General features: G+C 40.1%; 1 protein-coding gene across 1 annotated transcript in view; it reads left to right on the top strand.

Annotated features, from left to right (window-relative positions):
• Positions 1-16,319, top strand: part of cntnap5a (contactin associated protein family member 5a) — a 253,581-nt gene that overhangs the window by 200,442 nt on the left and 36,820 nt on the right. The window contains exon 19 of the mRNA XM_041807623.1: positions 8,753-8,980. Coding sequence (XP_041663557.1) covers positions 8,753-8,980 — 228 coding nt within the window. The remainder of the gene's footprint in view (positions 1-8,752; positions 8,981-16,319) is intronic.

Here is a 16,319-nt window from a genome sequence, read left to right as displayed (position 1 = left end):
AGGTATTGCAGATTGTGCCTGAAGCCTGCCACACTATAAAAGACTTTATAACAGATTTATTTGGTATCGGAGACCCCTAACATGGTGACTTATGATGACAGATTTAACAGTTGCCTTCATGCTTGAATCATTTAAATGCAGCACTTTGGTGTTATTTTCAGTAACCTGAATTTGCTGCCAAAAATTCTGAATTCTGCAGCTGATAAGAGGGAGGGTTTCCAAGTAATCCTTGATACCTTGTGTTGAGTGAGGGATGCTGCCACATGTCCACACATGGATGGCAGATAGAGGGCACTAAAGAAGCTATCCATGCAGTCTCTATTTGCAAACATTCGTGATACAAAATGGGACATTCTGAAGAGCTCAGACACTTCAAGCTTGGTACTGTGACGGATGTCACCTTTGCAATAATACGGCAGTAAGGTTACAAGATATCCTACAGTCAACTGTAATAATATTATTGGAAAGTGGAAGTGTTTAGGAACAACAGCAACTCAGCCTGGAAGCAGAGGACCACATAAAGTCACAGAGCAAGGGTGACAACTGCTAATGTGCATGGTGCGTAAAAGTCTTCGATAGCTGAAGAGTTCTGACCCTCCACTAGCATTCATTTAAGCATAAAATGGTGCGGCAGGAGCTCCACAAGCCTCACATCACATAGTTCAATGCCAAGCACTAGATGAGAGTATGAAGCTCATAAACACTGGATTGTGGAGCAGTGGAAGTGTGTTATGTGGTGTGACAACTCAATCATGAATTCTCTTTTCAGATGGGCAAGTTCGGGTTTGGTGGATGGATTCTACCTGCCTGACTGCATTGTTCCAATGTGAGGTTTGGTGGAGGAGGGATAATGATATGGGGCTGTTTTTCAGGGTTTGAGTTAGGCCCCTTATCGCCAGTGAAGGCCAGTCTTAATGCTTCAGCGTATCACACATTTTGGACAATGCTATGCTTCCAACTGTGTTGCAACACTTTCGTGAAGGCTCTTTTGTATTTTCACATGACTGTGCCCCAGTGCACAAATCAAGGACTATGAAGACATGGTTTCATTAGTTCAGGCCATCCAACATCTATGCCTGACCTCATAAATGCTCATAAATGAGTGGGAACAAATTCTCACAGAAACATTCTAAAATCTTGTGCATAGCTTTCAAGGAAGAGAGGAGGCTGTTATAGCCTAGAGGGGAGACCAACTCCATAATAAAGTACATGAATCTGAATACGATGTCACAACAGACAAATTTTTGTCCATGTGTGTAGGTATGCTGTTAATAAAAAAAATGCATTAGATGAAAATCTTGGACAGAGTTGTCCAACCACTTGCCAATAGGTGACAGCAGAGAAATCTGTTTCATCAGTTGAGGCGTACAGAGTAAGTTCAGCAATGAGAAGTTAAGCTTTTGCTTGAAGTCGCACCTGTATATGATGTCAAATTCCTCAAGATTGATGCTAAGAGGACAGTTGGCAAAATGCAGAAAGAAAACTCATTTAAATCTTTAAGAATAAGGCCTTAAGAGAGGAAAAGAAGCCTAAAATTTAAGAGGTCGGACCTGAATGGTTGTAACCTGGCACGCCAGATGGATTTGTTTCACACGTCCATCTGGTTAACCTTCCATAGATGGCGTTTGGGAAAGGGTAGAGCCTTTGATAAAAAACTTGGAGGGTGATTGGATGAACATTCTGTCTGTCACATCTTTACAGGCCAATCAGAGCAACAAAACACGTGATGTAGCTGTTATGGAGGTTCGCCACTACTGAGGACTAAACTCCATAGAAAGCTGCATAACGCAAACCATGGCAACTGTAGACATGTCAGTACACGACTTTTGTCGTTTTTGAAATGAAAACAACTCAATGCTGTCCTTTGTTCTTCTGTTAAAAGAAGAAATGTCATCAAGGTTTGATTAAAACTTACGCTTTAGCAGCATCCATGCTAATGTCTTTCCCCAAAATTACCCTGGCCTCTTGCTGCTGTTTGCTTATGTCACAACTCTTCCGCGCCCGAAAGTACTGCCCCTCGTCGCTGATTGGTTCTGTCACTTTCTAACGGGGCCCAAACAGTTCAGACGGGAGCTTTGCAAGATGGATTTGCCAGTAAGAAACACAGAAACGCGGGAATCCATCTGCTTTGCAAAGCTTGAATGGTTGGGCATCTAGATTTAAAAACAGACAGACTAGCAAATCCAGGGTATATTACACTGGCTCTTTTCAAGGTGCTGGTTCAGCAAGACAGTTTGGCAAACAGTATACTCAATGAGGTTAGTGCTTTATTTTGTCTGCTTTTGCAAACACCTGGTCCAGACCAAGCCTAGATTTAGAGAGTTTTGACTGATTTAAAGGACTTTTTTTCCTATTTTGTAGGGGAAGATTTCACCACTACACCTTCTAACTCTGTTTCAAGGGGGAAGGAGGCACTCAAATTAAGGGGAAGGGGTAAAACTTCAAACTGGAACTGAGTCTACTCAGCGTTTGCAGCACAGACTGTAGAATGTGGCTGATGATGGCAGTAATTACAGGGTAGATGCCCCTCAGATTGATCTCCGGGTTTAGTTACTCCTATTGTTTCTCAGCACTGACAGGAGAATCATGAAACTGGTCTATATAAGGTTTTTACTTGTTTATATTTACAGACCATTTAGTTTTTGAGGGGATAGCTGTTGTAATTTATTTAGAGAAATAGTAGAGACATGTGAATCGTGGTTTAGTTTGCGGGGTTATTCAGCTGCTGTTAAATAGTAGTTCCTAACTTCAGTGTCAGCCCTGTTGTTTTGATGAAGAACCTATCAGATATGTCACATTCACTTTAAAGGCTTCCTTTGATCCCAGTCTCTCTGGGAGTTTAAGTTTTATGAAAATAGAGAAGTAAAACTGCACCTCTCAGATAAACGTTCTCAGTTGTTTGATTTCATGACGGCAGGTTTTTAGGGCTCTTTGTTGTTGAAGTTTTGACATAATAAAAAGTTCCTTCTCTTTAAAAAGCGTGGGTATTATAAACACTCAACGTTTACTGTAGCAAAGCAAACTGTCAGTTTTATTCTCCAGTTTTTATTTTATGTTTCAATATATTAGAAGTTTAGTGAAAAACAAAGCAGGCAGTGATGATTTACAGCTGAGCAGCAGTATAATAGGGATTAGCTGCTCCAGTGGATGTGCTGTGAGCGGGGACTCTGCTGCTGCGGCTCAGGCACTCTTAGTGTAAATATTGCAGCAATGTGAAACAAGACAGTGATGCAATGCTGTCTGTCTTGGTTTTGTTGCCCCGTTGAGACTTCCTTCCATTCTCTCAGCCCTTCTCCCTTCACTGTTAACTCCTGAAGCTACGGTATGTATTTATTTTCAGCTGAACACCAAAACACAGAGGAGGCATGAGTTTGCTTAGAAAGGGGGGTCTTATTTTGCTGTTGGTTAGTCACAAACTTTATGCATGTGTGGAGACACTACAGCTCTAATGGTGTTTCCATACACACAAATCTCCTGAATACATTTCTAAATTTTAGAGATGGGCTGCAACGATGGAAGGCTGAAATTCACCACAAGCAAGCAGACAAGGCTAATGGCATTTGCATCATGCATCTGGTGTGGGGATCAAGAACAATGTCATGTTATCCAAATCTAACCTGGCAAAGCCTCAAGATAATACCCTTGCTCTTGGTCAGAGAATAACTGAACAAATCAGTGTCATCTGAGAAGGAACTGGGTTGCTACAGGCTTGGTTTAGCTGTACTGCATATATTATAATATATCAAAATGTTTTGTGTCAAATGGCTGTGTTCTTTTTGGTCATCTGTGGTTTTGGCCTTGGAGCTCTCCCATGGATGCCATTTTTGCCCATTCTTTTTCTTACTGGTGAATTATGAACACCGACCTCACCTGAGTCAAGTGAGGCCTGCAAGTCTTTAGATGTTGCTCTTTGTTCTTAAGGGACCTCCTGGATGAGTCCTCAATGCCCTCTTCATCATTTTGGTAGGGCAGCCACTCCTTGGACAGTTCAGAATTGTTCAAAGTTTTATCCATTTGTGGGTAATGGCTCTCACCATGGTTTGCTGGAGTCCCAAAGCCTAGGAAATGTCTTGGTAACCCTTTTTAAACTGATAGATGTCAATGACTTTGTTTCTCATCTGTTCTTGAATCTCTTTGGCCATGATGTGTTGCTTTTTGAGATCTCGCTGTCTATTTCACTTTGCCAAACAGGTTCTATTTAAGGGGTTTCTGTATTCAACAGGTCTGGCAGACATCAGGCCTTGGTGAAACTGGACTAAGGTTTCCATAAAAATAAAAAATATATAATTTAATGGGGGGGAGGGGAGTACTTGCTTTTTCATAGAGGGCCAGGAAAGTCTGGGCATGCTTTTTTCCCTTGAGAAATGAAATCATCATTTCAAATCTGCCTTTTGAACATGTCTTTGTCTAATATTCAAATTTACCTGATGATTTGAGACATTAAATTGTGAAATATATGCACATAAAAAAGTGGGCAGATACTTTTCCCAGCACTGTATATAATATATGATTCATTATATCAGTCCAGAGCATATGTTGCCAGGATTCTTTATACCCAGCTTGATATCTTTTGAATATTACACTTTAAAATGAGACCTTGCAAAGGTTTTTATATGTACAGCAAAGCTTTTCTTCAAGGTAAAATGCACCATCTTTTCCCCAGGATGAATATAATGAAATCACCAACTTTCAGCTTGCTGATGTCATTTTCCTCATACATCTGGCCTCCAGTTTGTTGGCAAGATACTTTGTTTTTTGATTTCTCCACAAAAACATGTTTTTACAATTTAATCTTCTTTTAAGTCTTCTGTCTCTTTTTATCTTTTGAAACTGAAAATATTTGTCACTCATTCCCATTGGTAGGAAAATAGGTCCATGGGAACAAATGGTTGACTAGCTCTCTCAACCATGTAACAATATTTCATATGTTATCTGCTGTTTTCTGAGAATCTTGAGCTTCTAAACATGACTGTGGCTTTCAAGGCCGTCCCATTTTCCATTCAACGGGAGTGAAAATCTATTGTCTGTATGAAAAACCAAAGAAACAAAAGACACATCTCTTGCTTTCTTTGCTTGACGTGCAAACTTGGTGGATGAATATAAAATAGATAAGCAAGTCCACTAAACTTTCTCAAAGAAAATGACAGGAAAAAATTAAAGACAGCTGCCACAAAATTAAAGAAAGCTGTCACCTGCTAGATGTACACAGTCTCTCTCTGTTTTATAATCTGATTTATGATCAATCAAACTGTCAAGAGAGTTCTTTTGTACCTGCAGTTTCCAGCACCATACATGCAAAGAAGGCTTTGCTTTGATTCAAAACAAGGCATTCATACCAACACCACCCATTGTGCAACTTCAATAGCTGGTGCACTTTTTTATCAGGTTGTATTGATTTTCCAGCTAAGATTTTTATAATGAGAAATAGAGCTCAACAGTGTGGTTCTAGAGGTAAAAATCCAATTCATTTCTCCATAGCAGATTCAGTCATTAGCTATAACATCATAACCATCCGAGATGGATTTAACACAGGCCACCTGAGTTTGAGGCCTGAGTCCAAGCTATGGCCAAGGTTCAAAGTTCATACTAATTGATCCAATGTGGATGTAAAAATGAAATTAAATTTGTCTGGCTTTAGAGCATGAAGCTGTATTGTACTTCCTAGTTGCTACACTTGGCAGTCTTGCTGCTTTAAAAGAACATATTTCTGGTTTTCAGAAAATATTTTTTTCAATTAATTTTATTCAAAAATAAAGTCTGACAGTTACATTCATATTACAAACATTTCGGAGAAAGCATTTCATTAATGAAATAGAAAAAAAGATCAGAAGTCTAAACTGAGGTTAAATCATGCATTGACCTGTTTGACAAGTAGTTACATGAACAGTGGTTCACTTAAGCTACATTAGCTTTAGCTAAAGCTAACATAGCTACACAAACATAGCTAAAGCCACATAGAGAATGTACCTACATAGCTGCTTTGTAAGCTTAGCTTTAGCTATGTAAGCTACATTAGCTAAATTGCGATGCTATCAATAGCTTTGGCTTTAGCAAAGTCAACTTATATAATGTAGATACATTGCTTTCATTGCTGCGTTTTCAGCTCATCTGTAGTGTAAACTACTCTAATGTTTTCATGGAGGACAAGCTTTTTCTCCATTAACAGACTGTTTACGTAGCTTTATTTAGCATTTTGTAATCAGGTTTCACAGGACAGGTTTTAAACTTTTGGTTTCCTTACTCTTGGAAGGAGAGCTTTCTAAAAGTCTGCCTCTCCGATTGCTTTGAAGAAAAGCAACTAAGTACATCAGCAGCACATAAATCTCCCCCATTGAGACGACAGAGCTATAGATTAGCTAAGATGCTAACAGTAGCAAGCAGCAGAAACAAACCCAAACAATAAATCCTTTTTTTTTTTTTTTTTTTTTTTAGTTAAAACTCTGAAAAGTCTTCAGTTATCTCAATATCCACTGTCTCTTTCATCCTTGGGCTTAGAGCCATAATGTTTTGTTAACAAATGATGATTGGTTTGGTTTGCTTAATTGAAACATTTGAGCCCACTGATGTGATATTAAACAGAGAGCATGTCACTGAGCTGGATTTTAGTTAAAAACAAAAACAAAACAGAACAGTCAGGTACAGAGGAAGTAGAGATAACGATGTCTGACCGACAAATTGGGTAAAACATCACAATAATAAATTACGTATATACACTCTGGTGTGTACCTATCCTGTACTTAGAGAGTGAAGTAAACATCAAATCCCTTGTATGTCTAACATACCTGGCCAATCAAGTTGATTCTAAAAATATTGGTTCCCTTTTGAAATGAAAGTAACATTCAGGTCATATCTGACCGAGTATATCACAAGGTGCATTTAACTGAATAAAAAAGAAACATCAAGGCTTTTAGTGCACAAACCCATAACAAGTCATAACAGAAATTAACAATCAACAATGAATACTACAGCACACATCCACTATTGTAAAATGTCTTAAATCACCACATGTGATCATTAGGAATTTCTTTGATGCACATCTCACTTTATGTTGACATGTATGTCACAGTTAGGAGTACGTAATGGGAGAAGTGACATTGTTTTTCTGACATTTGGCTCATAGGATGTCACTACAAAGGCACTGGGGAAGAGTGCTGTCGAAGAGGGAGCAACGACAGCCATTTTTTTATTGTGTTCATGTGTGAGAAGCTTGGCTCACATACATATGTTGATCCAAACATGCTGACAACATGGGTTGCTACTTTGTTGCATTCACTTTCTGAAGCACTGTAGGAATTTGAAGATCATTCTCAAGAAATGTGTTGTTCTCTGCTTCTTTTTGGCTAAACCATGTGCTGGACCGCTCAGGTATTGCTTCTGGGCTGCGTGGAGCCCATGGGCTAATTGAATATAGGGCTGGTCTTGGCCGTTGGAAAGAGCGGAAAGGGTTTGAACCCACAAACTGCCGCTTGCGGCTATATTTTTTTAAATTGTTTTTTATTTATAAGTCTTCCTCTCCAAATTTAACATGGATTTTAGGTTTGCATAATTAACGATATGGTTAATGACTGCGTGCCAGCAGTGTAGCTGTGGTCAGGAGACCTCCAGACCCGCTTTAGCCCTGCCTCTATGTCTGTTTCTAGTTTGGTCCTAAGAGTCCCCTTCAGTAACCAAATAGCAGATGTCACTCAGGTTTTAGCACTATCTATGTGCCAAGGTAAATGCTCTATAGTTATGAGTGTTTGCGTAGCTGCTGAGTCGCCTCAAATTTGAAAATACTGATACGAGGGTTTTCTGAAATGTCAGTGGAGGATTATGGGGACATTTACTTTTGTAACTAAGGTGCCAAAAACTGGCAACCACTTTGAGCACTGTAAAGGGTACCCTTTGACGTCACTTTTTACCAGGACACATTCTCTTATATTAACCTGGCTGGCAAAACAGCCTGAAACAAGGCTGCTGTCAGTAGGAAAGATGACTAATAAGTGATTCAACAGACAAATATCTGCCTAAATGAAGGACTTTTGAACTCAAATGACATCCCTGCTGTGTACAAAGACACAGCAGTCTATCAGTGTCAACATGTGGCCAGAAACTGTGCTTTCAGACATTTATTTGTACCTGATTTCAAAGCAGGGGAAGCACACAAAGTCGGGCCTTTAGGAAATCAAAACATTGCTTTGATTTTTTTCTATTTGATGAACTGACATTGCGTTCTGTTTACTTCTAAAATGGCTCTCTCAGTTTCGTTGTAAACACTGATTTAAAGTTGAACTAAACTTACCTGGCTTTATTTTCCCCGGAGTATAAAGCCCCTGGTACAGGATGAACGCTGACACTGCTCCTTGTTAGTCTGCCTGCTTTCTGCCAATGACTTCAGTGATTTTTTTTTAATTTTCTGTCTTTTGAAAGAGAAGCTGCATGCAATCTGCTCTTTCATTCCATTTCTTTCCTGTGTCTTTGTGATTTTATCCAATCAAACTAGGGCAAAAGCATCTTTTAACTAAGTTTCAATGACAATCCAGTAGCAGAGCCCCAAGTCTGCAGGGTTCACGCCTCTTTGTGTGAAAATGCCTTGAACAGCCTGGCCCTTGTTCGATTCCCAGCTGGCCCGACTACTGCTGCATTACACCTCCTTTCTTCCCACTAGCTCTGTCATATAAAAGCCTAAAATGAACAAAAACTAACCTTTAGAAAAATAGTTGTAACATTCAGCCCTGATTATTTTTTTCCCTTTTTGTCCCTGTGTGTGCAGAGGTGTCGGTGTCCTTCGACTCGGAGTCCTCGGTGACCTACACCTTCCAGGAGCCGTTCTCAGTGATGCAGAACAGAAGCTCGCAGGCCTCCAGTGTTTCCACAGAGAGCAGCAGCAGAGCCAGAGAGGACGTGGCCTTCAGCTTCGTCACCTCCCAGCGACCCGCCATGCTGCTGACTGTCAGCACCTTCAGCCAGCAATATATCGCTGTCATCCTGGCAAAGAACGGTACATCCAGTCGCTACATTTATATCTCTCTGTCATTAAAAAGACCTGCCACACAATACCCACCTATAGAAACATTATAAATATAGCAACACTATTATATTAACGTTTTTGTGGTGACTATTTGGCCTTCAGCACCAACAGAATGATTGCATTCTCATCAGCCAATGTAATGTTGGCAAACATGTTTACACATAATCATGGAACAAGGCAGCGCTGCTACTGTCATTATGAACTTTTCGATTATATTATGCATCTCTATTATGCATAGTATGAATCTTAGTTCCTTAATTATATGTTTTTCCATGGCCATTTGAAACCATGAAGGAAAAACTAAACCCTAGAGTTCCAGCTGAGGTGCATCTGTTCTTTTCCAGTTTCAGAAAATGCCTTTAGCACATCATGGACAGCACTGGGAGTGGACAAGGATCTGATGCCCACTCACTCCTTCATACCATCCTCATCAGCCACAACGTCAAGAACATAATTTATTCACAGTGTCTGAGAGAACTAAACTATGCTCGCTTCTTAACCATCACAGTGATGTTTGTGATAGTTGGGGCCCACTGTTACCTGTGAGTGCTGGCTATTGACAGCCACAACTGAGATCATTGGTCATGGAAAAAGTAGGCGGTAACTGTTGAGCTCTGTGGTGAAAGCTGGCACCATGTATGTCACTTGACTCCAGATCTTCCAACAGACATAATAAGTTGCAGCAGCAAGCTTTAACCTATAGAGGGAAGTCACTGTGAATATTTTTGACCAAATATGTCGAATTATACTAAAATGCTTGAGATTTGGACCCTGACTGAACAATTTTTAGAAATACATAAATACATGCATTTTCAGCTTAAAGAAGTGGTCTGAGAGCTCAGTTTCTCTTTAAATGCTGTATATCTTCCATCATGTTTCACATATGAAGCTCTGACTGCCCTCAGGCCTTCAGCCCTCAGTAGAAATGACAGTTATGGATATATTATGATGACTGCGAGGTCAACATACAGCTGTATCTCGAAGGTCCTTATTCGGGGTCATAAATCAAAGCTTGTGCCAGGTGTCAAGAAGCCCAATGACCATGTCAGATGTCAACCTTTGGCTTATATGATAGATTATTTTGAATTTTTTATGAGTCATCAGGATTACATTTTGAAAAAACAAAACTTGAGCTTCAAAACACATGTAGTCAGAACTCTGTCTTTTTGGGGGGGGGTTGTTGTTTTTTATATTTTTCTTAATTTTATTAATTCTTATTATTATTATTACTATTACTCTTATTAATTTATTTAAGTTTACTTTTGACCAATTTTGGACAGTCTTTTTAAAGTTGGAGAGTCCTGTATGGAGGAAGCTACTGTTGCTTATAAGCTTTGTAACTATATCAAATTTGTTTTATAATTGTTTGTCTGACTTAGGTGGAGAAAAGGCAACAGTATTCAGGCAGCCAGGCCTGCTGCTCTAATACTTTCATATGTAATGCTTTGAACCTGCAGGACATTCAGCTAAAGTATGCATGTTACTATCTTGAGCACAGAAAATAGTTCTAACCTTGCAAAGCAGATGGATACACCCGTTTCCTTGTTTCTCACTGGCGAATCCATCTTGCAAAGCTCTGGTCTGAACCGTTTGGGCCTGGTTAGAAAGTGACAGGACTAATCACCGACGAGGGACAGTGCTTTTGGGCGCGGCGGAGTCATGACGTAAGCAAGCGGCAACAAAAGGCCGGTGCAATCATGGTGGAAGACATTAGTGTGGATGCTGCTAAAGTGTAAGTTTTATCAGAACTTGACAACATTTCTTCATTATAAGAAGAACAAAGAACAGCATTGAGTTGTTTTCTTTTCATAAACGATTGTCTACATGTCTGCAGTTGCCATAATTTGCGTTGTGCAGTTCTCTGTGGAGCTTACTCCTCGGTTGCGGCTACAACACATGTATTGTTGCTCTGATTGGCCCGTAAAGATGTGACAGACAGAACGTCCATCCAATCACCCTCCGAGGATTTTTTCAAAGCCTCTTCCCTTTCCCAAATGCTGTGTGTGAGAGGTTGGTGTGTCAGGTTAAAATAATTAATGTTGGGCCAAAAATATGCCCATGTATAGTCAATTCAACCTCTGTATAGATGCCTTGTACCTGGCTTTGTACAGAGATTGTGCACCTTCTGGGCTGCAAAATAGGATGGATATGCCCCTAGATAGTGACCTGAAGCTATTATCCTCTAAGCAGGCAGCCAGGTTCAAGTCCAACCTGTGGCCCCTTTTACGCTCTCTATCTCTGTCTCTCCTCCTCTATCCACTATCCCATACTGTTTAATAGAGGGTAAAAAATACCCTGCTTTTAAGTGCCAGCTGCCTCTAAGTGGTTTGGTTATGTTTTTATTGTGATACTTGCAAAAACTTTGCAAAATTATTGCCCTGTTCACACCAAGCTGGTATGCTACATTGCCAATTTGCCAATTAAATGTAGCAAGTTAATTTGTGTAGAGCGTTTTTCCCCTCTGCTGTACTTTCGTTGGAATGAAATGAATTAAAACTAAAACACATGCAATGATGTACAACTTAAAAACAAAGATCAAGAGGAGAGTAAACAGCACTGTACTGAGAAAGAAGGAACAATTCAGAGATATTAAGTGCTGCTTGCACAGATGGCGATCATGTAAGCTGCTAGCTTGCCCTATTTCCTAGGAACTAACACCAAAGAGTTTGAAGAAATTAATTTGGCTGTGCAATTTTCTGCTGTGAAAACACTTTAAAGATGCTGTAACAGCAGTATTAGTAGTTTAGCTTTTTTTTTCTAATGTTGTGCACCAAAAGGGGAGACCAGCCCATGTGGCCTTAGAAGACACTGAAAAACAAAAGCAGAGCAGTTTTTTGGAAGTAAACAAAAAACACTTGTGCTCAACTGAAAGCGCTCAGGGAAGAAATCTCTAAATCCAGTTATGCTTTGAATGCTGGCCCCAATAAGTCTACCGTGCAGACCAATGGGTAGCAAAAAAACAGGCACTTCCCCAGTAATGTCAACTAGGAAACCTAATTCTCCATTACTGATACTACCTATAGCACATGATTCATAATAACCACTTCAGACAAACAACACTTGCATCTGACAGCCTTACAAATGAAAACAAAACATCCAATATATCAGATCAGAACATGACAACAATGGCAAACTAAATATGTAGTGTTTTTAAATTTTAAGTCTGTTCCCAAGCAAGAAAACAAAGTCTTGTTGTTTTTTAGTCTTATTTTGAAGCTGGGTTTGTGTTCTCCTCATGACAAGGACTGATGTTATCTCTGACAGAAAGACACCGTGTTATCTCTCCTTGTGTTAGCCCTTGATTGAAGCATGGTTTCATCAATAACAGGTACTCCTTGTTCTGACACTTTCCCGCTTAAATCAGTTTCTACAGTTGTCAAGACGCCATCTGTGCATGCTGACACGACACTCTGGCTCCCTGATAAACACCACAAGTGCAGGCATGAAATGACCTTTTGTTTTCTGGTGATAACGGGGTTGATTATCTTATTTTCTGGAGATAAGGAAGCTCATTTTCTTGAGATAACAAAGTAATTAACTGGAGATCTCAAGATAACGGCATTAAGGAGAATAATAGCAAGCTCAGCTGTTTTTGGCTTCAGTGCTTGCAATTAGTTTCGTTAAATAACACGGAAAAACTGGACATAGTCACGCCTTATGCTCATGTGAAGCTTGTCCAGTGGTGACAAAGAAAAAGGGGTTTGGGGTATTATAAGGCTTTCATACCAGACTTCATAGGATACAATTAATGTAAAGCAGAAACATGCCTGTAAGCCATGAGTGAGGTTGTGAAGGACATGAGCACAGCACACCTTTGTTTTAACCCGCTTTCATTTTCAAATTATCTGGGGAATATTCCTGCACTTACAAGCTGACACAATTGTGTTACCATGGCTACCAAAGGATCTTGCATAATTACCCATGCTGCTTGCTTCCTCGACAGTGAGATTTGTCCACTTTACGTGCACACCACGAACAAGATTCAGCACTTCAAAACGCACAGAGATCAAACAGAAAAAAATGGTTTCCACCTAAACAGAAAGAAGTCAGTAATAGTCCCAGAGCACTTTGGCCTCCACAAAGTGGTCCTTTTTTATTAAATCCAGCAAGAAAGGATTCAAAGACATGCAAATACAATAAAAGAAAAATGATGCAGAGGTACCTGAAGGTCCCTGCAGTCACTTAATGCACCTCAAGATCAGATTTTGAGTAAATACCCGCTTTATTTGCATGCTTAAAGGTGTCAAGCAGAGCTGAAAACGAGGCAGACAGTGAAGAGGCAGCTAATGTGGATCATACTGCTTCCGCAGCTGCTAGGATGAAAATAATACCGGAGCCACCCCCTCAACTTTGTGCAAACTGATTATAGGCTAATGAAAAGATGTAACCCCACTGTTCTGCTCCTCCTCTGCTGCTTTAAAAAGCATCTGTCTTCATTCGCAGTCTGAGAGTCCAATAAACTTAAACGAGTAAAAATGCAAAAGAAAGGAAAGAAAACATTGGAATTTATTTATTTTATTGTATTGAGTTTTTAGAGAGGAAGATGCACCGCACATTTATTGCACCAGATATAGCTAGAAGGTTATTTTCATCGCAGTCCATGGGCGGAGGCCATTAAGGATGTGAAGGTTACAAAGATAAAAGAACAGCAGTAAAAATTGAAACCTTTCACTTTGTAAATAACAGTTACATTAAAAACTGCGCAAAAACTCAGCAACAAAAGCAACCAACAATAACAAATGAAGCCTGGAAACTTTTTACCATAGAGTGCTCAGTCAACAGTCACAACATCCTTAAATGTTCAATAGTTTGATAAATTGCAAACAGACTTGAAGATGACTCCAGCCTCAAAAATTGTGGGTGGATTAATACACCTGCCAGCCAAGCCTGCAGCTCAGTAAAAGGCATAAGGATACCTGAGTGATGTCAACACAAGAAGTGATGTTACCAGACAGAACTTAGTGCATATCTGCTCCACAAAAAGTTAGACAGCAGTTGAGTGTTTCTACCATGTGCTATGTAAAGTTTAGTTGTGTTAATAGAGTCAACAAATGATAGACACTAACTTGACACACCAGATGGATTTGTTTCACATATCCATCTGGGAAAGCTTCAATAGGAAACATTTTGAAAAAGGCAGAGGATTCGAAAAACAGTGTGAGTGTGATTGGATGAACGTTCTGTCTATCACATCTCTACGGGCCAGTAAGAGCAATAAGACACGTGATGTAGCTGCTATCGAGCTGCGCATGCGCAGCTACTGAGGAATAACGCGAAACATGGCGACTGTAGACATGTAAGTACTCGACTTTTGTTGTTTTTGAAAAGAAAACCACTCATTGCTGTTCTTTGTTCTTCTTTTAATGAAGAAATGTCGTCAAGGTTTGATTAAAACTTACGCTTTAGCAGCATCCACACTAATCTCTTCCCCCATAATTGCACCGGCCTCTTGCTGCTGCTTGCTTATGTCACAACTCTTCCGTGCCCGAAAGTACTGCCCCTCATCGCTGATTGGTCCTGTCACTTTCTAACGAGGGCCCAAACAGTTCAGATGGGAGCTTTGCAAGATGGATTCGCCAGTGAAAATCAAGGATATGGGAGTATCCATCTGCTTAAGGTTAGATAGACACTACACTTTGCACAGATTCTTATTCTAATAAGGACTTACACAGGAGCTCCCCTTTTCTGCCCTTTAATACAAATAGGTGGCAGCAAAGTTGTGAAAATCAGACCAACACAGAACCTCACTGAGAAATATGTCCAGAACGTAGGCAGAGCAAGGGGGTAGCTTATGGTGCTAAAGACCGTCAAACTCCTCACATGGTCATTGTGTCAGCTGGTGTGATGTTAGCCTGATATACTCTTTACAGCTTGGCTAATATTAGCAGCTAGTGACACCAGCCTTCGTTCCTCTTGGCAGATCAATATCGTGCTTTGATATGTGGCCTCTTCGCTTCAGTTAAGGAGTTGTATGTGAGTTAAACACTTGACAAGCCTACATACCACTTTATTTTCATTTACTACTTCAAAAAAACTGTCATAACTCTCTATTCCTACCACACCCTTACTGCTCAGCCACCGCTGAGCGTCTCATATTTACATCCAGTGAAGTGCCAGACAGGATGGCAGCGGCCATTAACTGAAGCTACAGTGGCCTCTAGTGGCGGGAGGTTCATTACAGTTTAAAAGAGCATTAAAGATGGGGATTTCAAGCCAATTCTTATAAATAAATGATAGGTAATTAGTTTAACTGACCCATAAATCCTGTGCTGGCTAATTTGTTAAACAAATGTAACCATTATACCGATTAACTGCGTGCATCCCTAATTTTAATTATAAATTTGTGTTTCAAATTGCATAAAGATAGTGCTTTCTACTGCCTGATAAGCATAATGTTTTAGGGAAGTGCCCTTTGCGCTGTCTTTTGTTTGGGCTTAGCCCTGGATTTTTAACAAGTCTGGCTCCACCATTGGTCCAGAGCAAGGCCACTGTAGGGAACATTTCTTCCATTATATGCTGCCACAAGCTTAATTATCTCAGTTTTTGTGGTTACTTTTGGCGGCTGTTTGAAAATCAAGTTTGGCTGCCTGGTAGGTGTCTGAATCATGCCGTTATCTTGAGCCTCATTCAGGCTCTGGGTGTCTTTACTAGCTTTTTGTTAGCAGGCTGCCTTTGTAGGTGTCTGGACAGTACTGATGCAGCTCACAGCTGTAGAAAGTTGTTTCTGGCCTGCTCACATTTTATACCTCACCATCACATTCTTGTCCCTTTTGTGCAATAAATCCAAAGTAGTGTCGATATCTCCACGTGTCTCAAGATGTTCTTTTTAGAACCATTTGAACAGTTTCCCTCTCCCTCCTGATAATGTGTCAGTCTCCTGGATCAGTGAGTGTTGCATGAGGATTTACAGTAGTGCAAGTAATGAGATTATTTTACAGTAACTGTAAGCGATTACTAAGTTAGCAGCAATAGTGCGTACACTACTATATGATGGCAAATATAATGTCATTACAGTAATGTGGTATTTTGCACCGCATTACACCCAACACTGCTGACATGCTACAGATACGCTAATGCTGCATTTATCATAATTTAGCAGCTCAGCCTACCAGCAGGCTAGCCAGCTAGCTCATATGATACCTGTTATGTTGTGTAGTTCTTAGGGAGGTTTCAGTGTTTGTCACTGAGGTGCTTGGTGAGCTTTGAAGGGATTGCTTGCTGCTGACTCTTTTGTAGCACTTTTAGCATGCAGGCTCAAAATGTCTATTGATTCACCATCAGTGCCATTTCTGTGGGTAAAGGAACTCCA

Source organism: Cheilinus undulatus, linkage group 15, assembly GCF_018320785.1.
Source record: "Cheilinus undulatus linkage group 15, ASM1832078v1, whole genome shotgun sequence".
In the NCBI taxonomy this organism is placed as follows: Eukaryota; Metazoa; Chordata; class Actinopteri; order Labriformes; family Labridae; genus Cheilinus; species Cheilinus undulatus.
The sequence above is the reverse complement of the archived record's forward strand: the minus strand, read 5'-3'. Positions and strand labels throughout refer to the sequence as shown.